General features: G+C 43.3%; 1 protein-coding gene and 1 pseudogene across 1 annotated transcript in view; both read left to right on the top strand.

Moving 5' to 3' along the window:
* Nucleotides 1–24,712, top strand: part of TRPC6 (transient receptor potential cation channel subfamily C member 6) — a 1,461,060-nt gene that overhangs the window by 1,220,083 nt on the left and 216,265 nt on the right. The window contains exon 10 of the mRNA XM_069639093.1: nucleotides 21,869–21,952. Coding sequence (XP_069495194.1) covers nucleotides 21,869–21,952 — 84 coding nt within the window. The remainder of the gene's footprint in view (nucleotides 1–21,868; nucleotides 21,953–24,712) is intronic.
* On the top strand, nucleotides 16,435–17,296 carry LOC138527800 (large ribosomal subunit protein uL2 pseudogene; annotated as a pseudogene).

Genomic DNA, 24,712 nt, shown 5'->3' on the forward strand with positions numbered 1-24,712 from the left:
CCCATTATTTTCTCACTTATTCTACACTTCTTGTTTGGTCATAGTTCAGCCTCTGTCCACAAAGGTGAATATTCACGTGATATGCACATCCATCCACATACACGTTCGGTAGATTTCAACATGTATCTTTCTCGAAAGCCTTAGGCTCAGTCAAGGTGTTTTCAACTTCTGGGGTCTTGGAAACTTTTAGGAATGCAGCATCATGTAGTTCTCCTAATCACTTGGGCTCTGGTCTTTTCTTATTCTGTACATACCTTACACACACTGGGAAGCATTGCAATGCTAATGCCCATTCAGTTATTTTTGATTGAGATAAATTCCCTGTCCGGATCAACTTACTATGTCAATATTCTTATGTTTGATGTGCAATTTCAGTGATCACCCACTCTCACTTTGTGTTGTCGATCTCACAGAGTAGATAACAATGTTTTGTCACACTCATTGAACTTTGTCTCAGTCTATGATAGAGCTTTCCTGGCACAAGCAATGATCTTGTTATGGGTGTTGTGCTTCTGATATGATATTGCTGAAATGCACATATCCGGATCCCTCCGTGGGTAAGCCAAACACGAAGCCTTGGCCAGCCTGTCCTTTAAATTAGCTACCGCCTCAGGTTGTTCTTCCCTAACATTTTCAGGCTAAACCGTGTTTTAGCAGTTTTCTTAGCAGCTGTGTGATCTCTGCATAGTCCTCAATGAACTTTCAATTGTGAACCATCATGCCCAACGTTTCACTTTGGTGTGATCTTTCATTCTTTGAATAGCCGCCACCTTTTTCTTCTGTGGGTTCAAACCAGCGGTCTTTGGTCCAGCCTTTTGTATTTGAGTACATGTCTAGTCTCAAGGTAATGTGCAATTAGGTCTTCACTGTTAACCAGGATATCATCCATGTATATTATGTTGACCCACTCGGCAGCATATGGCATTGCCTTGTTCAGGAAGATTCCAAGCTTACTCCCACTGTTAACATACCCGAAAGAGGGTATGTTCCCACCCACATCGCCTATCTTGGAATGTGAAGGAGAACATATGATGGATGTTCTGTGCTAAAGTGACACACCAGTCACCATCCACAATGGCTAACATGGTGAACACCTTTGACCCGTGTAGGTGTGCAAGACCCTGGTCGATCAAGGGGGCCAATTTGAGACATGATCTTTAGGTCGGCATGCAAGCTCCATTGACAGTTGGCCTTCAATAAAACTCATGAAACTATTTGCCCAAGTTTGAAGGCCATAAAGAACCTGCTTCAGATCCTGAAATTAGATTTGGAAAGAAACAGCAACATCAAAACAATAATGCCCAGCAGAGTGTAATTGCGTTCTGTTATCCACTTGTGTGCATCAAGGCCATACCAGGGGATGATGGCAATGACTGGTGTGTCTCAACAGAAGTTACTGCATGTGGTTTTTACAACAAAATTGTGGCATATGGGCACGTTGGTTTCATTTCCACAAGTCTCAGCTCAGCTGTCAGAGATAAAATAAGGATGTTGTGTCATTGCCAGAATCCCTGATGTTATGGGGTCAATCACTGAGACACACTTCTGATTGGTACCAGGATATAACCCACTGCTTTGCACATTTCACAGTCTTAGCACATGATGTGCTTATCCTCAGTTGTAGTGTAACTGCCCAAATGACAATGTTGTGTGAGAATCAAAGTCGGCTATTGAGTAAGCAAACCCCTCACATAAGAATGTGCACCATGATAAACCATGACACTTTAGTTCAGTATTACCCAAAGTGACCTTTTACAATTGACCTTTTTCACAATTGACCTAATTATAGCGGTTCTAACTGACTTTCTTTACAATTGGCCTTTATTTTATATATGTATTGGGTTGGTTTTGGATTATAAATAATATAAGGGGATTGGGTGGGGTGTTGCAGGGGGTTTTGAATTGGGTGATGGGCTCTGCGGGGTTTCTCCCTGCATATATGTCCTAATTGACCTTCTAAATTAGGTAAATTCTCCCGAGGTCAATTCTCTGGAGGTCAATTGTGAACAGGTCAATTAGTATACAACCCTTTAGTTCACTGCATGTCAATGGAAAGTTGAAAAGTAGGTTTCCTCTCCTGCATGTCTCTGGTGGGGATCTGTTGTATGCCCTGGGAAAGGTTTGGTGCATAATTCTCCTATGCTGCATGTTACAAAGCTGCGCCATTGAGCGAAATATACAAGTCCCTTGATCCTGTCCTTGAAGGAGAAGAGGACATCAGGCCTAAAGAAGAAGAGCTGTGGGACAAGTGACATATCAGGGACACCATTCTTGAGACTATATTTTCATAATGTCAAATACCAAGAAAATGTGAACTCACAATAAAAGTTACTGTGTACTCATGACGAAGATTATTTGTTCTAATGGTGTGGAGCAGTTTAATGTGCTCACCGAAAAAATAGTGACAATAGCTGAAACAAAGATTCAAAAAAGTATGTACATTTACCATTGTTTCTTGGGCGGGTTCCCAATTCAACAACCCTTATCCAGTTCTGCTCTTTGCCTGCCATAATTTCTAGGAACCAAGGGAAGTCACCCTGACAGAACTGTAGTATACTGCTATGTCTTTGCCTTGGCACTCATCAAATAACGTACTGGTGTAAAATTAAATAAAACAAATACTAACTAACTCTAGACATTGATAATCTAACCAAAAACTACAATCTGGGATGGATTGTATTAATAATCTTCTTTTTCGTTATGGAGCAGGAACGGAAATGTTATCTGCATGTGTTTTGGGCATCTTCCTCTGGCTTGGGTGGGGTTTTGGGATGCAGTTGAGGGTTTTATTGATGGTACTTGCCATTCTGCTACTTCATGCTTGCTGTCAGAAGATGGTCCTCTCATCCCTAGGCCTGAAAGAAGTGTTAAGATTGTGCAGGCAGGTAGAGTTCGCATAAATGACCTGTGCAATGGACTTTTGTGTGACATAGGAATCTGTCTGTAGCTGCAGTTGTGAGACATGCATGGCCGGCAGGAAAATGTCCGTGTTCCTTTCTACAGCATGGACTTGTTTTGCAGGATTCCTACTGATCACTTGTAGATTGTTGACAATGCACCTCTTGTCAGCATGTGCCAAACTGGTGGTAGCTTTGATGGAGGCCACATAGCTGATCAGCTTTTGCCAAGGACCGTGCACTGTTCCCCAGTGTTCATGATGAGCCCATGTTCCGAATCCTCTATTCCAGTGTTTCCCACATCCATCTCCTGAAGCGTATTTCCTCCCATTGGTGCCGAAGGGGAATCACTGTCACAGGACATGCTCCCTCCCTTAGGGGTTGCCGAGCAGCAGAGCTTAGTGTTGCAGTTTTCTACATACTGGAGGCACAGCAAGGCTTCATCTGACCCCTTCATGGTCATGTCACTTGATACACTTATTGTTTGCCCATGTCGAGATCCTGGCCAGAAAGCCTAGGTCTCCTCGTGATTCTTGGGGAGTAACTTCTGTGTGTGTGACAGCAAACAACGGACAACGGTGGTTTCACAGTATCCAGCAAGCAACATATCACAAGAGAAAGGATATTATACTTCATGATACTTATGTTCGATTAGCCCTCAGAAGAGTCAGTGCTGGCATATTTCCCACTCTTGCTGGTTTCAGGAGGGCAGAGATATTCTGCTGAATAGGGCTGTAGAATGCTTAAAAAGGTGGGCTTCTGGCTTATTTTATAGTCCACCAGTATCTCGTGGATGACATCAGCGAATTTCCCCTTCCACTTCCTCCCACTGCCAACTGAGGTTATCACTGATGGCACACCAAATGGCTTGGACTTGTCTGATATAGATCTTGGTGCCCCATGGTCCAGTGTCCACATACATGTTGTAACATCGGTGGTGTCTTGATGTGTGGACCATCCTAAATTCTTACAATGCTTGGGAAATGATTACACATTACCCTGGTGGAAGTGACCAGAGTAATGCCCAGAGCTCCATGTGGTCATTCTGTGCCATTGCTCAGGGCCCTGCCCTGATGGGGGCCCGGTCAGAACCAAGTACACCCTTAGGTGCCTTGAAATACAAGTGCACGTTTGAGGCATTGACATTTGGTAAGAGCGTAAAAGCCCTTCGTTTTTCGATGTTGATTAAATAATAAAATAGTGCGGGTATTTCAATCTCTTTTCCAAAACCATAATAATGATGCTAAACTATCACTTGGTGGCAGGATAATCGAGAAATATAAGTCATACCAATGTTTTGGTATGGTGGCTGATTGTTCACATAATTATTAAAGCCACATCAGATATATTCCATACCAATGTCAACCCTGTGAGAGCAGACCAGCTATGAGAGGTGGTGTGGATACCAGGCACCTGCTTGCCTGCATTCCAGTGAATTGGGCACAGGGCAGGATGCCTGCCTCTGGTGACACTCTGGTTGGGTGGGTAATTCATCCCTGTCAGGCCCAGTAGCTCACAACATGAGATCTCCTGAGAGCCTGGCTTTAAAGAAGCAATTCCATATCAAAGGCCTGCCTCACACTAGAGAACTGCACTGCAGAGAACCTTTGAAGCTGTAGGCTGAGAAAGAGTCAGAATGAGGACAATTTGAGACCAGAACAAGCTTGGGGGATTATTTCTCAATCCTGATTTTCGGTGGGCAGTAACCAAGATTTAGAATTACTCTCGATCATTGAACCGTTCCTTGGAATCGATCGACCTGCATCGCTTAACACTGCATGCAAACTGCACTGAGCACTGAACGAACCTGACTCGATGGTGACTCGCTACCTGGGATCAATTCAGCTCGCTCACTTTGAGCCAGGTTTGACCCACAAGCATCACATCTCAAAGCCTATTTTTACCCTGTTGAACCACTTAGAACTGGGATTCTGTACGTAAGAGCCCTGTCTCACTGGTCCATTTTTAGGGTGCCAGAGACTGGTTAAGGCCCTTGTTGCATCTTTTGCCAAAAGAGCATATCCGTTTGAGTGACATTACTGACATTCTTGCCTTTTTCATCCATGCTAAAGTATTCAGAGGGCCTACGCATAATTGTTCCGCATATTTTGTCTTCTTTTAAATAGGTGGGTTTTTACTGTGATTTTAATAACAAGTTGTATAATTGATTAGTTTAATTAAAGTATACTTTTTTATAGATCCTTAATTTGGCAGTCTTTTATTTTGGAACTGTTGTACTATTGCTGTTTGGGTTGCTATTGTCTGAAATTCACACCGTTTTTCAGAGTATAGCTTTGACTTGGCCCAGGTTGCCACAAAAGGCAAATAAAGTATATCTCCTGTCTGTGACTGTTTTACCTTTATGATTGGGATTACTGTTGGCTTGTAGAAGTGTGGGGGTTTGTTTAGGCAGTTTAGCCACTATTCATCTTTGTACTCTTGCAGATCAGTAGTCGCTTCATCACAGCGAGGGCCTTCGTTCTCCACTGGCCCACACAGTGAGTCCCAGAAAGTCAGGTTTCATACACCCCTGGGAACAAAGGCATGGTACTCTGCTGAGCCTCAGAGCATGTTGCAGGTGGGGTATAGGTGTCAACTGAACATGTTAAAATGCATTGTGAAAATGCAATTAGTAACCTGTGAGGGACAATGAGCTTGTAACGAGAGATCATTGGCCTTTGCTGGGTCGTTACCAGCGCAACAAAGCAATTGTCGGGCCAGTCGCAGCTGCATCCTGGCTGCCATGGAAAGGGAGAAGGGACTTTGTGTAGTGCCTTGTCCATGTTCCCTGGTGGCCAGCTTTTTAGTTTACTTTTTTCAATGGCCGCCACGGAAAGGAAGAAGAAACTACGTGTAGTCCTTTCTTCCCGTTCCATGGAGGCCATCTTTTTTTACTTTTTTCTTCATTTGTAAATGGCTGCCATGGAAAGGGAGAAGGCAATAGATATATTCCCTTCTCCCCATTCTGTGGCAGACATATTTTTTCTTTTTTTCAGTTCTGCAACAGCAAAGGCGTTACACAACTTTAAAAAAGTCACTATTGGTGCCTCTTTCTAGTGAGCCAGGGTACTAAGAGCAATAATCCCTCTCGTCGGGAGGGCATTACCATGTCAGGTAATGCCCTACGGCCTTGGTTAAGGTTCTTACTTCCCTCAGGACTGTAACTGTGGGCCCCAGGGCATTTCCTGTGACGTGATAATGTCCCCCACTGGCTCGGGGCTTATTGCTTAACTTATTACTGAATCTGCATTTGTAGGCTTCCCACTGAATCAGCACCACTTAGATACAAAATTCTATCAATTATTTATATTTGAACTGGAGGTGAACTTCCAGCACTGGCTACTGCGTGGCACTGTGAATTTGCTCAAATGGCTTAATCTACTTTCACATTGCAGGAGGAAGGATTTTTCAAGCTTTTTAAAATCTGCCATAACTTTTCTGATGTTTACTAAACATGCCCCCTAGCTCAAGCCTGTCAGACGGTACTGCCCTGAAGGTGCCTAAGAAGGGTCAAACCGTTACGTAGTTCGCTGCAGCCTTGAGAACTGTTTAGCTTTGGTTTAAAACTGCTTTGTTAAAAATAGCACTAACCTATAGACAAAAACATTTGCCTGGAGAAAGGTCTTGGCATTTCAGCTGATTTGCATACCTACAATGCTTTGCCCAGCTGGCTCTAAACTGGAGGTGAACTTCCAGCGATGGCTACTGTGTGGTGCTCTGCTGTGTGTGGCGTGGCTCAAATGGCTTAAACATAAAACAATTGACATGCTCCTCAGCATCATCAACGCCTCCCTTGAAAGACCAAAGAAATATCGAGGCTTAGTACCACAAAATGAAATACGGCAATCATGGGTCAAAAAGATACAAGTATCTTTTATTCTGTACAGATTCAAAGCAGACAGATGGCTATCTGGCTCCCAACACCTTGCAGTGTGTACCAGCAGACACAATGAGGTGTGAGAGTGCTGGACATCTTAACACAGATGTTTTTATACAATTTTCAAAACATTGTCCAGCCCCTCTCCAAACTAATAATTTAGATGCTAGGGTTTGTGCCCAGTTCACATGACAAATATTACAATATTGTGCAACGGATTTAACAAGTTTGCATGTCCATGAAGTTACAATGGTGACATTGGTTCTCTGATCCACAGTAAGCCTTGTTTCAAGAATCGCTACAGTGCAGTTCAGCAAAAACACACATTCTGAGTTTGTTCTACATTGTCTCATTGTTTAGATGAGGACGAGGCTTGTAAGTGCAGACAACACTTGGATTGCAGTTCATACGAGTCACAAGGTTTCTTTGCATAGAACAAACAGTTTGCTCTCGATCAGCCTAAATGTTGACACAACTCAAAGGTCGTTCGGCACAGCTGCAGTTCAAAACATAGTCCACCTTTTTAGGACACAAGCAAGTGTTAAAATCAAAATGTCGGATGATTCTTAAAATGGTGGTGACATTGATTAAAACTTTTAACATTTCAGATGCGGTTTTCTGTACAACGTGAATGGGCTTAGGCCAATATTCATGACAAGGCGGTATTATACGAATATAGTTTAACAAACCCTCCTTTTGGCCTAAGCCAAGAGCATTACTCAAACATTCGCTTTACTCAAAACCCCACGTCTCAATGTCCGTACATCCTGAATCACATTCTTCAGAAATATCGATCTGCAAAAGTTCCTTGATAGTATTATCCTTCATTACAGAAGCATTAGCAGTCTTCTTGGATGCATGTACCTTTGGTCCTATTGTACCTATCGTTTGTGCACAACATCCTCCTAACATCGAACATATGGTAGGAAGACATTGTGCACAACTACAACAAAACAGTAGAACACCAAGAACTATCATTAGGCCTGCAAAGAGCTTCCAACCCCATAAACGTAGTAATTCCCAGATCCAAGCACTAAGTTTCCCTCGGAGACATGTACTTCCGTACTCAAGGTATGCAGATTTTGTATTGCCTTGAATATGGTAGCGAAGGAGTCAGGTACGAAAACACAGCATGCAGATTCCATCAATTTACATACCCCACCATGCTCAGCTAGGATGACGTCTAACACCATCCTATTTTGGAGGGCCACTAATCTAATGGCCTTTTGCTCTAGCGTCATGCTGTACAGAATATCGGTGGTTCTATTGATGGTTTTCTTCAGTACCCTTGCTAGTCTCCTGATAGCCTCAGAGTTCATTATCTGTCCCCAAAATGGCACAAAGGATTTTGCTTCATCACCCATGACTTGTGAAGGAGTATCACCATTCTCATCCCGCCTTGGACAAGCTCTAGAGACTTCAGAAGTGGTAGCCACATATACCCCTGTAACTAGATACCCAATTAACAAGTACCCTGCCAATCTCTAGGTAACCAAGGATAAGCTTCATTGCCACAAACAAAGTAAACGGGGTCTCACAGATACAGGGTCTGTCCTCGCTGGTTGGATTTGCAATGTTGGTACAACCCTCGAATGTACCCATTGGCTGAGAACCATCCCTTTGTACACAGAAGGAAACCGAGTTCGGGCTATGATTAATAGTGTAGGAAGGAGGTATGGCATCCTGGTTGCCTATGGGAGCCATCTTGAAACAAATCAGTGATTGAAAATGTCTAGAGAGTCTATCAGAAGGCCTAATAGCAGCAACATTAAGTTTGCCCCTATTTGCAAAGAGGGAACATCCCAAAGGTGTTAGGACTCGTTTTTCAAACTCATTTAGATTAGTCGCATCGAAGTTTCCAGAAATACTATTGTTCCAACGACCAAAGAATAATGCCCTGAGTGAGACGTAGCATGCAGTAGTTAAAGGAAGAGGATGAACATACCAGCCCAATCCCTTTTCCCAGTGTTGTGGCAAATGTGAACACACCCAGCAATTTGGTCTGTTTAGAATCGCATGGGTCGCATTCATGATCATTAGGAGAGTGCTATTGTGATAAACCTGTCTGTGTTGGGAGTCTTGAGACAGAAGAGTGTGCTGATGCACGAAAGGTGGAGACACATTGTAGATAATTTCAGTGGGTAACAAAGTCTTAAGTGGATGCACCCCTTCCATGTACCAGAACCGAAGTGAAAATAGAATTATTAAACAGACCAGTACTGTGATTAGAAAACAATGGGTCCTCAGGGACCATGATCTTTGATGAACAGATTCTTTGTCAGCCACAAGACCAATAGCTTGTTCCGTACGAGTAGATTTAGGGAAGGACATTGTTTCTCAGAGTCCGTTTAGAAGCCTCTCCGTTCTTTTAGTTCATCCTTCGGTGGCTCCTGACCACGTGGCCTATCTTGCTTGAAGGTAACTTTGCCAGTCGCTGCCTCTTATTTACATTTCAGCGAAAGAGTGACGAGGGACTGGCTCAACGATGATTCCTTGTGGGCACAGACGATGCTGTGCTGTAAGTCTGGCGCCTCAGGCGCAGATCGTACTTCAAGACTTCAGGTACGGTGTGATCTGCGAACAGAGTGTTGTTGCTCTTCCTGAAGGAAGTGATGAAGCAGAGGCAAGATTGCTCAATGGTGAAGAAAGATCCGAAGAAAAACTTAAAGGCAAAACAGCAGTCTCCCCAGGCCCCACAGGCTAAGGAAGGATTTCCGGGACACCCTCAGTGTCGGTTAGAACAGACATGTGATGAGGAACTGAGTGAACGATCTCCTACTCTTCCCCTTTGTTGTGGGGCAGAGGAAAAGTTGTCTTCTTGATGTGTGTTGTGTGGATCCAGTGTTGTTTTCCCTCTACTCGTACAGCGGTCTGTGTGGCAAAGAGGACCTGGTACGGTGCGAGACAGGAGGCTCTTTCAAATGATTTAACGAGCATCCACGTGTCAGGTCAGAGTCGATGACCTGGACCCTTGTATTTTACTGGGAGGGCTTCTCACATGATTATCTCATAGGGAGAGAGCCCAGTTTTCGTTTGTGCAGTCGTCCGCATGGACAATAGAGCTATTGGTAATGCATCAGGCCATTTCAAATTGCTACTGGCACACATTGTAGCCAATTTATTCTTCAATATACTGTTGTGGCGTTCTACAAGTCCAGAACTCTGAGCGAATTTGGCCGAATGGAACCATTTATCGATCTGTTATCCAGCGCATACTTGCAGGATAACAGCAGTGATAAAATGTGGACCATTGTCTGACCAAATGACCCTCGGCAAACCAAAGCTAGGAAAATATTCCTTCAGCATGGTTTTTACCGTCCTCATTGCTGTGGCATCTTTTAAAGGGAAAGCTTCGACCCATTTGCTAAAAGCACAAATGACTACAAGAACATATTTGTAATTCTGACAATGCTCCATTTCAATGAAATAGAAGTGTATAACCTCAAAAGGCACAGAGGGCGGAACAAAACTACCCCTCTGTGTCGATGTACCCTTCCCCACATTATGCTGCAATTTATACCAAACACTCTGCAGTTTTTCGAGATATTTACATTCATCTAGACAGGTTCTAACAGTTTACAAATCTTTCTAGCACATATATGAGTTGGTCCATGAGCTATAGTAACCATAGCGGTGACATAAGCATTGGGTAGCATTCATCTTTGCTTTCCATTATCTACTCAACAACCTTCATCGTCTAAACTTGCTAAATCCTCAGCCCATTGCTTAAGCGCTTCTGAAGTGGCATCAGCCTGAATGTCTTTTATACAACCAATTCCTTCATCTATTATACAACTGTTAGTGGTTTCTTTTGTTATATACATTTCAGAATACAAATCAGTGGCTGTTTGTTTGGCTATTCTGTCAGCAAAAGCGTTTCCTCTCCCCACATCATCTGTTACTTTCTGGTGTGCTGCGCACTTCATTTTTGCTAACTGAGTAGGAAGCTCAAGTGCTGAGAGTAGCCAAACTATCAAAGTGCCATGCTGTATCTTACTTCCATGTGCGGTCAAGAAACCTCTCTCTGCCCATAATCTACCAAAATTGTGAACCACCTCAAAGGCATACTGACTGTCTGTAAATATATTGACACTAAGCCCTTGGGAAAGTTCACAAGCTCGAGTCAATGCAATAATCTCTGCGCCCAGCGCAGAGTTATGCAGAGTTATTTTGGTTTCCACAATAGTGCTTAATGTAGTGATTGCATAAGCAGCAGTGGATGTACCATCCGGAAGTTTGAAGCAGGAGCCATCGCAAAAAAGCTCCCCTTGTGGAACGTTTAATGGTGTATCATTTAAGTCCATTCTGCTTTTAGTCTCTTGTTCTGTGGTATAGAGGCAGTCATGTGACATCTTGTCACTGCAAGCAATTTCTTGCGGAAGAGGGAATAGTTCAGCCGGATTAAATGCAGAACATTTGGTTATGCGGTGCAAATAGAATCAGCTTGTTTCTTGTTAATCGTGCTGATTTGAGATTTTGCGTTCTGTTTAATAGAACGTCTACAGAGTGAGGTACCATCACGGTTAAGAAGTGACCCAGAACCATACCCTCACTTTGTTTTACAGATGCAGCGGCCGCAGCAACATCTCTCAAACATCTCAGCAAAGCACATGCAACTGGGTCAAACGTGGAGGAAAAATAACTGCACAGTCTATTCTTCCCTCCCTGTTCCTGCGTCAACACAGCCAAAGCGCATCCATCACATTCATGCACATACAAAACAAAGGCCTTGTCATAATTCGGTGTGCCCAAAACCGGTGCTGAACACAACGCAGCCTTGAGCAGATCAAAAGCTTTCTGGCACTCCAAGTTCCACCGTAAAGACAAAGAAATTCCCTTCTTTGTCAATGCCAACATTGGTTTTATCATTAATGAAAAATTAAGGATCCACTGTCTACAGTACAAAGCCATGCCTATCAAGGTTCTGACCTCTTTCTGTGTATTTGGGACAGACATGCTAGAGATGCTTTGTATCCGTTCAGGTGTCAGTCTTCTCCCCTCCTTTGACAGGAGATAGCCTAAATAGGTGACCTCCTGTCAACAATATTGACTTTTTCAATGTAGCCTTATTCCCATGTTCTGCTAGATGAATAAGCAGAAACACAGTACCCTCCTTGCAAGCAACTTCTGAATCTGCAGCTAAAAGAAGATCGACATACTGTAACAATGTACAAGTGGAAGGCAACACAAGTGTATCGAGCTGTTCCTTCACAGCTCTGCTATAAATGCTTGTACTCTCAGTGTACCCTTGCAGCACACGAGTGAATGTAAACGAGTGTCCTCCTTGAGTGAACGCAAACAAATATCTACTGTCATCATGTACAGGAATAGTAAAGAAAGCATTCTTTAGATCCACAACAGTAAAATGAGTAGCTGAAGCTGGAATCACCGTTAATATAGTTATCAGGCACAATTGGAAATTGTGGCGCAACAATCTTTCTGATAGCATGTAAATCAATAATAAAAACGGAAAGGAATTGCATTATCCCCTTTCTTATACGCCGGTAGAATCGGACTATTTTGCAAACTTCCTGCAATTTCCTCAATCACTCCTCGATGAACAAAATCAGAAACTATATTCTCTAAAACTTGCTCACCGTCAACTGACATTTTATACTGTGGAATACTTGGTAGTTTAACATCTGGTTTCAACACAATTTTAACAGGTTTCATTTGTAAAATCCCAATGTCATTATCATCAACCGCCCATAAACATGCCGGAAATGTATCCAATTGAGTCGGTAAAAGCCTAGTCAAAAATTGCAAAACAGAAGTTCCATGAGGTGAAATTTTCAAATGCACTCCATACGGAGAACAATACATTACGGCATTCAATTCTTTCAACAGATTCAACCCCAACAAATTTTCGCCACAATTTGTCATCAATAGAAATGGGCATGAATCGGTGAATGGCCGCAGTGAAAGAGTTACCGGCTGAGACAGCGAAATAACCACTGGCGAACCAGAGAACCCTACAGAAATGTTATTCTGTCCTGACAGTGGAATATCAGGAACCCACGAATGATCAACGGAACACTTCTGTGCTCCTGTTTCTATCAAAAATAGATGCTTCCTATTCGCTGCCTTCATTTCTGCATAGGGCCCTTTCTGATCGACGGAAATAGGTACTGGTTCCAGACTCTGCTTCGGGCTGTCCTAACGAAATAGTACATCATCAAATGCAAGGTCCTCAGAAAGATAAACGGTCGAAGGATTATCAAAAATGTTCCCATTATTTGCACTATGCTGCTGACTATCCTGCGAAAATGGCTGTTGATTCTGAGCGAACTACCTTCTACCAGGACCCCCTCTCCCAGGACGGCTTCTTGATCATCTAACCATGATACCATATGTGTTATTCGATCTCTGCTGAAGGATCGGGCATTGTGCTCGCCAATTACCTTCTTGTCTGCAATAAGCACATTGGTTCATGTGTACAGGACCCATCTGCGCATTACTTTGTGGGGCAAACTGTCCTCTAAACTGTGTATTCCCGCCTCTGGTTCCTCTTACTATTTCCTGCAACAATACTTTGGTTTTCAAGTCTCCCTTCTTCTTTTCTAGCCTCTCTTTTTCATTATTGACCCTATTTTCATAATACTGAGCCATGTGCAATACTTCAGACTGTGATTTTGCTTGCCAGGTGCTTTCGAAAGTCATAATTTGTGATTGGATATCAGGCAACAATCCACGCACACATTTGTCCACAAACAGCCTTTTTCCTGACTCGGTACTTAAGTCCTGACTGCTAAAATCTGAAAGCACTCGTCCGAACTGATTAAAAAATGTGGTAGCGTCCTCATATTTCCCCTGGATGCAAGCTGTAAGCTTGTCCCAAACTATGCTTCTCTCCAAAGACTTCAATTTTGTTACTATTCTGTCTGGCAGTGTCAATATCACCTGTGGCGGTTTCTCACCAGCATTCCTTTCTCCATCTATCTGTACCAAGTTAACGCATGTGTCACCCAGTCCTGCCAGATCATCTATAGTTTGAGGGCCTGAATAATGGAAGTGTTTTATAATGGTGCAATCCCATAGGAAAACGTTCCATGAATCAGGCTCCTAATCTGTTTCCATAAATAAATCAGCAGGTTGGATCACAGGGAACAACAAATCTATATCACCCAGCGTGAAAAGTGATGAATGCAAGACAGATTCTATTTCTTTATAAAATCCTGTTGGATTTTTCCTAATATCTGGAAACATCTGTCTAATGGTATGCACTTCCTGTCTAGAAAATGGGACATGAACAAACTGTGAGACATAATGAGCTTCAATAGTAGTGGCTGCTGCGCCTGTTGCGACATTTGCTGGAATTTCTACTTTAGGAACAAATGTCGGAGGACCCTCCCTCATTGGCAATTGAGAAGTAGGCAATTCTGAACGTTCATTAAGCAACAGGGCTAAATCAAGTGACAAAGCAGTTAAAGCAGTATCAGGCAAAAATGCCCTGTTATAAATGCTCTCTTATAAATGACCGTCAAATCTGCGGGACAACAGATCTTTTTCTCCATAAACTCATCCTGCAGGTACTCTAATATTACCTGTAACACTTTACTTTGCATTGCCGGAGTATACTGACTAAACGTGTCATATACTTCAATGGGAGAAATTGAAACATCCGAAATCCATCTTCACTCATTGGTTTACAAGAAGGAAGAAATAATTTCTGCACATTTGAAGCGTCCAATCTATCGCCATCCATATCATCATTCTGTAACCGATCTAACTCCCTCTTGAACTCGAAAACCCTCATGTACTTTCTCCAGTGTCCCTTGAGTGAGCTAAGACATTCAAATCCCTCAACCCTTGTGTGACAGCCATCTCTGTCAAATTACTCCAAATATCAGCCAAGTGCATTCCCATCCCCTTTATCAAAATATTCTGTTTTGGGAAAACTTTTGTGGTCAGAAATTGTAATTAAGACAGCTGATTTTTCACAATCTTCTATTCATTTCTTAGGCCATGCATACAATTCTCTTTTTCTAGCTTTAGAAACTGTACTACGAGTTACTACTTTTGAATCAGCACTCAGCCCTTCAATTGGTACAAGTGGAGCAGAACCACTTGGAAAAGAAAGTTCAGACAAATCTTATACAACAGGTAGTGGAGACACTACCGCTGGTGGTAAAGACGAAGTTAAGGGAACAGCAACTGTTGGTAAGGGCAGAGATGCAGAAGGGGCAACAACAACAGGAAGAGGAGCAACAACTGGAGTAGGAGGAACAACGGGAGCAACAGGAACAACAACAGGAGGAGGCGCAACAGCAGGAAGAGGTAAAACAGGGAGAGTCACATAAGGAGGCAGTGCAGTGGCAGCAGTCCTACGCTAATTTAAAAGCTTATCGATTAGCTTGTCTGAGGCATGAAAGCCCTGAGACGGATATATTTTCTGTATCCCAAGTTGAAAAGCCCTATCCATGCTTCCAATAGATTCCGACTGTTTCTGTTGATCACACAATAATGCTTTTTCAGAGTTAGACATATGTCGACGTGCATGTTTCTCTTTACTCTTAAGTTGCTGCATAGCTTCCTTTCTTTAATTACATCAAATGCTGCAGGCCTAGCCTTTTTCTTTAACAATATAGACTCCAAATACTCTACAAGGGCAATTTCAAAACTACCATGAACTGGCCACTGAACTTCAGAAGCATGTCTAGTTTGTCTGTGCCAGATATCGTTGAATACTATACTACCAAGGCCGTACTTACAGTACATAGTACCCGCCAGTGAACCCTCAGATAGCGCCGGTCGGCCGTATTCCAAAGATTGTCTTTCTCTGCAGAATAAACCCCTGAAACAGGCAATTTCCCAGGCATGTCAGATCACTGGTGTTACCTGGCATCGTTTGAACTCGCGAGTGGAAATCTACAACCAAATATCAGGATTCTTAGGAATCGGGGCACGACTCACCTGATTACAAAATGCAAAGGAGGTCCGATCAGATAACAAAGGATCTTCTTGGTTGGCGATTTCGGCAAAGAGCCCGTCTCAATATGGGGACCCTCGTCAAGATGCCCTCTCGAACTGCGTGCTCACCGTTTAGAGATCGGATCGTGCAGTACTGTCGAGGTGTTGCTTCTCATACAAAGGGGCCCCCTTTTTCTCACTCTCCGATCCCTGACCAATAGCTGCGTCTTCTTTTCAGCGAGGAGACATCAATCTTGAGGGTCCCTATTCGGGCGCCATCTGAAAGACCAAAGAAATATCAAGGCTTAGTACCACAAAATGAAATGCGCCAATCATGGGTTGAAAAGATACAAGTATCTATTATTCTGTACTGATTCAAAGCAGACAGATAGCTATCTGGCTTCCAACACCTTGCAGTGTGTACCAGAAGACACAGTGAGGGGTGAGAGTGCTGGACATCTTAACACAGACGTTTTTATACAATTTTCAAAACATTGTCCAGCCCCTCTCCAAACTAATAATTTACATGCTAGGGTTCATGGCCAGTTCACATGACAAATATTACAATATTGTACAACGGATTTAACAAGTTTGCATGTCCATGAAGTTACGGGGTAGGTTTGCGGCAAGTGAGGGCCCTGTTCAATCTGTCCTGAATCACTTGTTTTAGTTGCCATCTGATGTTTATGGAATGTCTTGTGGCGACTACTCCAGATCGGGGACGTAAAGGATCAATTATAGTGATAAAGACTGTCCTGGGAATTGGAGACATGTTCCTATAAAAGTACCATGGGGCGAGTGATCAGGGGTCAGCGAAAAGGCGCGGGGTCCGTATTCAAGGCCCACGTGAAGCACAGGAAAGGCCCAGCCAAGCTCCGATCTGTTGACTTTGCCGAGAGGCATGGCTACATCAAAGGCATTGTGAAGGATATTGTGCATGATCCTGGTTGTGGTGCACCTCTGGCAAAAGTGGCATTCAGAGACCCCTATCGCTTCACGAAGAGGACTGAACTGTTCATTGCTGCAGAGGGCATCCATACTGGACAGTTTGTCTATTGTGGAAAGAAGGCCCAGCTTAATATTGGTAATGTTCTCCCTGTTGGAACCATGCCTGAAGGAACAATTGTGTGCTGTCTTGAAGAGAAGCCAGGTGACTGCGGCAAGCTGGTCCGTGCCTCTGGAAACTATGCTACAGTAATCTCTCACAATCCTGAAACTAGGAAAACAAGAGTTAAACTTCCTTCGGGTTCCAAGAAGGTTGTTTCCTCTGCAAACCGAGCTATTGTTGGTGTTGTTGCTGGTGGTGGTCGAATTGACAAACCAATCCTAAAGGCAAGTCGTGCCTACCACAAATACAAGGCAAAGAGAAACTGCTGGCCGTGTGTGCATGGTGTGGCCATGAATCCTGTTGAACATCCCTTTTGGTGGTGGTAACCATCAACATATTGGTAAACATTCAACAATCAGGAGAGATGCTCCAGCTGGTCGCAAAGTTGGTCTTATTACTGCTCGTCGTACTGGCAGACTGCGTGGTACAAAGACTGTGCAGGAAAAGGAAAATTAAGTCCATTTTCCCAAAAAATAAATGATCTGAAAACATGAAAAAGAAAAATGGTGACATTGGTTCTCTGATCCACAGTAAGCCTGTCTCAAGAATCGCTACAATGTAGTTCAGCAAAAACACACAATCTGAGTTTGTTCTACATTGCCTCGTTGTTTATATGAGGATGAGGCTTGTGAGCGGAGACAACAATCGGATTGCAGTTCATACAAGTCACAAGGTTTCTTTGCATAGAACAAACAGTCTGCTCTCGGTCAGCCTAAATGTTGACACAACTCAAAGGTCGTTTGGTTCAGCTGCAGTTCAAAACACAGTCCACCGTTTTAGAAACAAGCAAGAGTTAAAATCAAAATGGTGGATGATTCTTAAAATGGTGGCAATGTTGATCAAAAATCGAAACATTTCAGATGCAGTTTTCTGTACAATGCGAATGGGCTTAGGCCAATATTCATGACAAAGCGGGCCTATACGAATACAGTTTAACACCCTCACAGAACGCGCATTCCCGGAAACTCTAAAGACTGGTCTCATGTAAGCTCTTATGGTGGTGGATGATGCTCTACAAATAATGGATAAAGGTAGCTCATGCCTCCTCGTCCTTCTTTTCCTCACGGCTGCATTCAACACCATCGACCACTGCATCCTTCTCTCACTCCTTGCCGACAGGAGGGTATTCTCTGGCACTCTCCCGAATTGGTTTACATCCTACCTCTCAGGCAGACACCAGGCTGTCTGGATGAACTTGTTGCATTCAAACCGACTCTAAGTCTCCTCCGGAGTCCCCCAAGGCTCCACTCACCAATCCTTTTTAACATTTACATGGAGCCCCTGTGCACTCTCCTCAAAGATCCCAACATAGCCATCCACCAATACGTAGACAATACTCATCTGTACATGAGAGTAAATAGCCCGCAGGACATCATTCGTCTCTGCAATTAACTAGTCATCATCCAGTCCTGAATGTCGACTGCCTACCTCAAACTAAACCCATCCAAGACTGAATTCGTTCTCATTCGTCCACCCACTAAAAAACAACTTGTCCACCATTGACTCATTGATATGCTCCTAGAAGGATTTTGTCCACATCTCTCAGACTCAGAACAATTCTTAGGGTTCACCATTGACATCAACCAGTCCTTCCAGAAACACATAGTCAAGAAGGCCCAAATGGCCTAACTAAGAATCTCTACCCTTCAAAAAATTAAACCGTTCATCCTGCTGCAGGACTTCCGGACTATAGTGCATGTCCTTGTGGTCTTGCACATAAATCTCTACCCTTCAAAAAATTAAACCGTTCATCCTGCTGCAGGACATCCGGACTGTAGTGCAGGTCCTTGTGGTCTTGCACATTGATGGGGGAAAGGTTCTCCTGACAGGGTTCCCAACTGCTCACTTGGTTCCTCTAAAAGCAGTCTACCACGCTGCGGCACGTCTTATTACGGAGCACAGAAATGTCACAGAATTGTCCCCATCCTACGCAAACTACATTGGTTTCCACTCCAAGCCAGGAGACTGTTCCAGACTGCATGTATCATCTACAAAGCGGGTCATGAGTAGCACACCACCGTAACTGGTGGCTAAGCTCCACATATCTGGTGCAACACGCTCCTCGTGCAGCAAATCAACCAACTGGCTTAAATCACAACTCATACACAATGAGACGACACACAAACATTCCTTCTCTTGTCATGCACCCACCCCATAGAACTTGATCCCGGTGTCGGCTCGGAATGCCCCCACAATTCTCCAATTTCACAAATCTCTCAAAACATGGCTCTTTCAACAACACCTTACCAAGGACTAATTACATTGGAAACAAATACGGATGCACAGACTTCACAGGACCGTACTTCTATAAAAAGATGCCAGCCCAAATGCTGGCTACCCACACTCTGATAGCACTTTGTTGCTCTCTAGCTAGGTGCACGCTTTAAACAATAAAATACATCTATTTTGAATTTCTATTAAAGCAAGTAAAAGAAGCAAGCCTTGTAGTTTTTACCATCTCCTTCATTTCAGCGACGTATGCTTGTTGTCATGCACACGAGGAGTGTGCTTATTTTTAGATCTTCAGGTGTGTACAATAAATATCTGTGGGTTTTAGCCAAACAATGACTACAAGCAGCAAACCTTAAAATAAGGCTTGCTCCATGGCATGTCGATTCCTTCGACCATTTGCGCTAAAGTACTGAAACAATGGCAAACACATTTATTCACATTTTATGTTAGGATTTGGAAATGTTGTTTGTGTTTGTATGTAATATGTGCTGATGATGCTCCTTGATGAAAAGCATCAATACTCATCTGTGCCAATCAGAAGGTATTCAATATTCAGCAACAGATTTCAGCTGATGGTTCACTTTTTGGCTGTTTGATCCTTGGCATGGGTGGAAACTTTTATAATTCCCTATGGGACCAGATTTTCCACTATTTCCACATGAAGCTTTTTGCGAACCCCTCCCCTGGTCACAGAACATGTTACATCTCTGAAATGGTCACAAAGCTAAATTTCCGGATTTCAGCTTTAGAATTAATCACTTGACTTTAAGTGATTACAACATGGGTGTGGCCCCAATAATGTACAAAAAAACTGTGACACCGCCATCCTGTGTCATCTCCTGGGACGTTAGCACTGCACACATTGGGCCTCATTACGACCCTGGCGCTAAGTGGTTAACGGCGCCGTAAAAGGCTGTGGCGCCGTTAACCACTTAGCGCCTTACTACGAGGTCCCTTTGCAGGACCCGACCTGAACGGCTGGTCTGGACAAGCCGTTAAAGTAGGGACCCGCAAAGGGACCTCGCAGGCATTTACGGTACCGCAATTTGCGGTACCGTAATTGCCGCCTTCCCCATTCCCATTGAGTCCTATGGGGCAAAAATGGGAATTGGGAAGGGCCATAGGGAAATGGGGAAATACTGCCCCGCCAACCTTGGAATGGGGCGGTATTTCCCCATTTCACCATGGCGGACTCGTTACAACACCGGCACCAACCATGGTGCTAATAACGCCATGGTTTAGCGCCGGTGTTGTAATGAGGGCCATTATTATTTAGGATGCACGTGCTGGCTTTGTGTATCCCTTTTCTGTATAACTGTGCAGTACTGGTAATGTGATGTTTGCTACTAATAACGAAGGACTGAAAGTACCACAATGCACTGTGATGAGAGCTTGAAATGCAGGGCGGTCCCGATTTGCATGGCCCAACTAGACATCAATTTGATATTACTCTTGTGCTAAACATCTAGGATGATACTGTGTTAGCAGCAACAAGATGGTCTTGCAGCGATTGCTTATTGATGCACCTGTGAGCCTCCTCTTGAGCATGCAGCAGTGTATTAGAGCATGTGTGCTTTTTACTTTGAGGTGCATATTGCACTTTCCCCTCACACCGTACTTCTGAAGGCCAGAGCTGTTTGCTACTGCTAAAACAACATTTCCAGCCAAGGCTACTCGCAGTTCAGCCCCTCTCCTGTTATATTCATTGCTCCAATGTTCACTGGTGACAGGTGGTCCAAGTGCCCCTCTCCCTGGTCCTGTTATTGACGCCTATGATCCCAGGCGTTTTATTCTATGGCAAGGTGCCCCATCTGAGAGAAAAGTCTCGCCTTACAAGTTAAAGGGTAGTCTCATTCAGAAAGAATGTGACTAAGCAGTTGGAGCTGGGCTAGCCCTTTGGAGGGGGAGGGGGCATGCCTGAATTGTGTATGGTCTTTCCCCTTTCTGTAATGGTTTGGTAGGCAGAGGAATGATGGTGGGGAGGGTTGCCCAGAGCAAATGCCAAATGGTGGGATTAATTTGAAATCTTCCAACCATTGCCTCTTTTGTGTTGTCTAAATTACCTCAAGTGGGACAGGTATATCCAGACGGGGTCCCGAGCCTACCGGGCTAGCGTCCCAATTTACACCTCACTGATGATGCCCAATGAGGACGAAACGTGTCTGGGGATGCTTGTGGTCTCATGCAGAAGGGATATGATAAAGCAATTCAGACTGGTCTTCCCCATTCGAGTGGGACTAAGCATGATTTGCATATGGTCATCCCTTTTCTGTAATAGCTTGGCAGGCTGATGCATGATGGTCTGGGGGGCCGAGGGGTTGCCCAGAGCAGTGCCGAAGGTTGAGATTAAATTGACCCTTTCAGCCACCACACCGCTTGTTTTTCTACAGTTATAACGTGCTCCATGTTCGATTTCCACACCACATTTCTAATTTTCTCAGAATTAGGCTTAATTGCATAGGCGACATTTTGGGACATAATCGGGTTATAATGCAAGTGCATTAGCAGTCAATATTATGTTGCTGTTGAATTGATGCTGCTATAATGACGATATGTGGCCTATTGGTTACATCAACTGGAGTGCCACATTTTGAAAAAAAGTGACGAATGATATTGCAGCAATGAACGTCCTTTAATCTGAGGTTTCCTATGTTTTATCGTCTGTATTGCACCTATGTCCAAATTCACTTAGTGTTGCTGGTAATACATTAATTGTGAAGGCAAATCACTTGCAAGGGAATCCAAACGATTGCAAAGGACATACATGGTGAACTGTATCATCAAATGCAAACCATATTTTGAGATTTGTTGTTTAGCAAATATATGCATGGTTTGTTTTCACAGCTTGGCCAAAGTAAGCACTCAAGCATTAGAAGTTCAGCAGATGGAAATTTAAACAACATGAGCAGCATCCCAACAAAATATCAGGTAACATAAAATCTTTATATATAACGCTGAATGTATGTATGCGTGTGTGTATGTTTTTCCAGCTATACAAATCCACACCGTTGAACCAACTGCTTCCAAATTTTGCATGGATTCCTCATTTGTCTGGGGCAAGATTGTAGTCTAGGTTTGGATGCATAACATTCACTCCGTAGACACCCGCATTTAATTATGCTCACCCCGATTCACCACAGTAGGTACTAGAAGGAGGCAACATTTTGAAAAGTGTCTGAAGCAAAATGTTCTACGTGTTGGGTATTCCTTTGAAATATATTACTACTGTATACAGTTTGAAGGTGTTTATTAAAGCATTTTTAAAGGGAATAAAAAGAAATTACACTTTTTTATCACACCACTCGAAATATGGGAAATGGCAAGGTTACAGTTTATTTAAGTTCATTCACGAGAAGTTAGCACAATCAATCTTTCTTGGACATTTTCTCAAATGTGCTGAAGCCATTGAGTGACTGAAACATGCAGCAAAAAAACTGAACATCACTTGGAAAAGCTCCATCGGATGTATAGCCTCTGAAACACCCCAACAAACAGCAGCACGACTTGCCGAACAGAGGACAAGAGCAACTTTCTACAGGGGACATGAGAAACTTCTCGATCAGGACACTGGCAACGCCAGGTAGCCAGGCTAGTCTATGATATACACTGTCAGACTTTGTGTTTAGTGTCTGGATAACAATGTGTTTGATTTAAAAAAAAAGGCTCAATGTTAACTTAGAGGATTTACTCATCACTCCTGTAATCCCTGAGCCTGACATTGTATTTCACAGTAAAAAGATGTCACCAATGACTCATCCTTCATTTTTGCCTTGTGTCAGATTTCCATAGGAATCAGACCATTTCCTTACCATCTTTCTTTCCAAGTCCTACCACTCTCAGACAGTGCTGTGTGTACCCTAGATGTTGCGACAGCCTTGACATATTATTTGGAAATAACAAGCTACTGCAGGAAGTCTAAACATTTGTTTGTTAACTATGGAGTAGTTGAACATGGATTCCTTTCCTCTAACCAGTCCATAGCTGTATGGAAAGTGTCATGCACCCTTTCATTACCGGGAGGCCGACAAGACCCTACAGAGTGCTAAGATAGTTGAGAGACAGTTACATTGAAACAGTTCAACACAACCAAAACCCATGAAACTCAGTGAAAACACTTTATTTGAAGTGAGTTTGACACCAATAAACCACTGCAATTTGTCAAGTGTTGAAAGTTGTGCTGCCCGATCTCCTAGCCATCCTGTTGCACACAACATGAGGCTTCTGATAGCATTACATAAACCATCACTTATGACATTCCTTATGTCATCATCATCATCATCATCATCATCAATGACATCACTGGAAACTAGTGTGTACTTGTGATATCACAAATGATAATCTACGATATCACATGTGCCATTATTTATGTCATTACTTATAGAAACCCAGGACATCACTGTAAACTAGAGCACACTGAGGATATCCCTTAAGTCATCACTTATGATATAATCTTTATATTCACTAGTAGCACAAATTACAATGGAAAATTAGAGAAATGTGACGTTTTAATAAAAATACCCCAAGACACTTAAAACAAGCATTGGCAATGCCAATAGTTTTAGTGTTTCCTCTTGTTCTTTGCATTATGCATTTATAGGCACCCGGGTGCAAGGAGAGTGCAAAGTTTCAAAGGTGGATGCAATAAGGGTTGTGTAGGTGTGCAAGAGAATGAAAAGGGGAATAGATCAAGGGAGGAAGACATTGATGGATGGTGCCATCGATGATGAGCAAGAAGAAAATTGAGGGAGAAAGGGTGCGAGTGAGAGGGTAAACAATAAAATGAGAGGATGAGAGGCGGTAGAGAGGAGGTAAGGTAGGTGGGAGGGGGTATAGAGGGTATAGGTTGGGTGGGGCTAGAGGGGCAAATCTAAAATGTTTACCCTATTCTTAGCGTGCTTTGAAAGGAGACAGAAGGTCACAGGGGGCAGTATGGGGATCTGGGGTGCTGGTTAGCACACACACATGTGACCTACACAATTTGGATGATCAAACATTCGAACCAGGGGCCTGAGAAATTTCATGGATTCCCTTTGTAGAAGGTGGTACACCCCTAAAAACCAGCATCTTCCATATGCTACCTTCATTTACCTAATTATACCATGAAGAGTTGACAGAAATTACACCCCCAAAGTTTTACTCTGGTGGTGTACAACATACCACTGAAACTCAACTCTTCTAATTTGCTGTAAAAACGTAGGGTCTTGCTTGCCAAAGGATGGAGATGGGAAGAATGAGATCAAAAATTCCCCAAAGCAGAAATACAAGTGCTAATTGGTTGTGCTCTTGTTTTAACAGACACGGATGAGCGCCAACGACCTCTGCCTTAATGCCAGTAAGAATGAGATTCTACTTATCGGCACACCCACTCCCTCCTTCCCTGCAGCTCTCTGGCCTGCCTCCCTTAGCCCTCTTCCTGATCCTACCTGCAAGGCAAAAAACCTCGGGGTCATCTTCAACTCCACACTCTCTTTCTTTCCTCACATATCGGATGCTTCTAAGAAGTCACACTACCAGCTGCACCTCCTCAGAGGTATCCTTCCTTTCCTCTCCTTCCCCCAGAAGCTCTCTGTCTCTAGAGCCCTGGTTCTCTCGAAGCTGGACTACTGTAACAGCCTCTATCTAAATCTGCCTGCCTCTACTCTCCACCCTTTGCAACTCATCCAGAACAGGACTGCGAGACTTGTCCTT

The sequence above is a fragment of the Ambystoma mexicanum genome, chromosome 7q (genome assembly GCF_040938575.1).
Source record: "Ambystoma mexicanum isolate Mex_15411 chromosome 7q, UKY_AmexF1_1, whole genome shotgun sequence".
In the NCBI taxonomy this organism is placed as follows: domain Eukaryota; kingdom Metazoa; phylum Chordata; class Amphibia; order Caudata; family Ambystomatidae; genus Ambystoma; species Ambystoma mexicanum.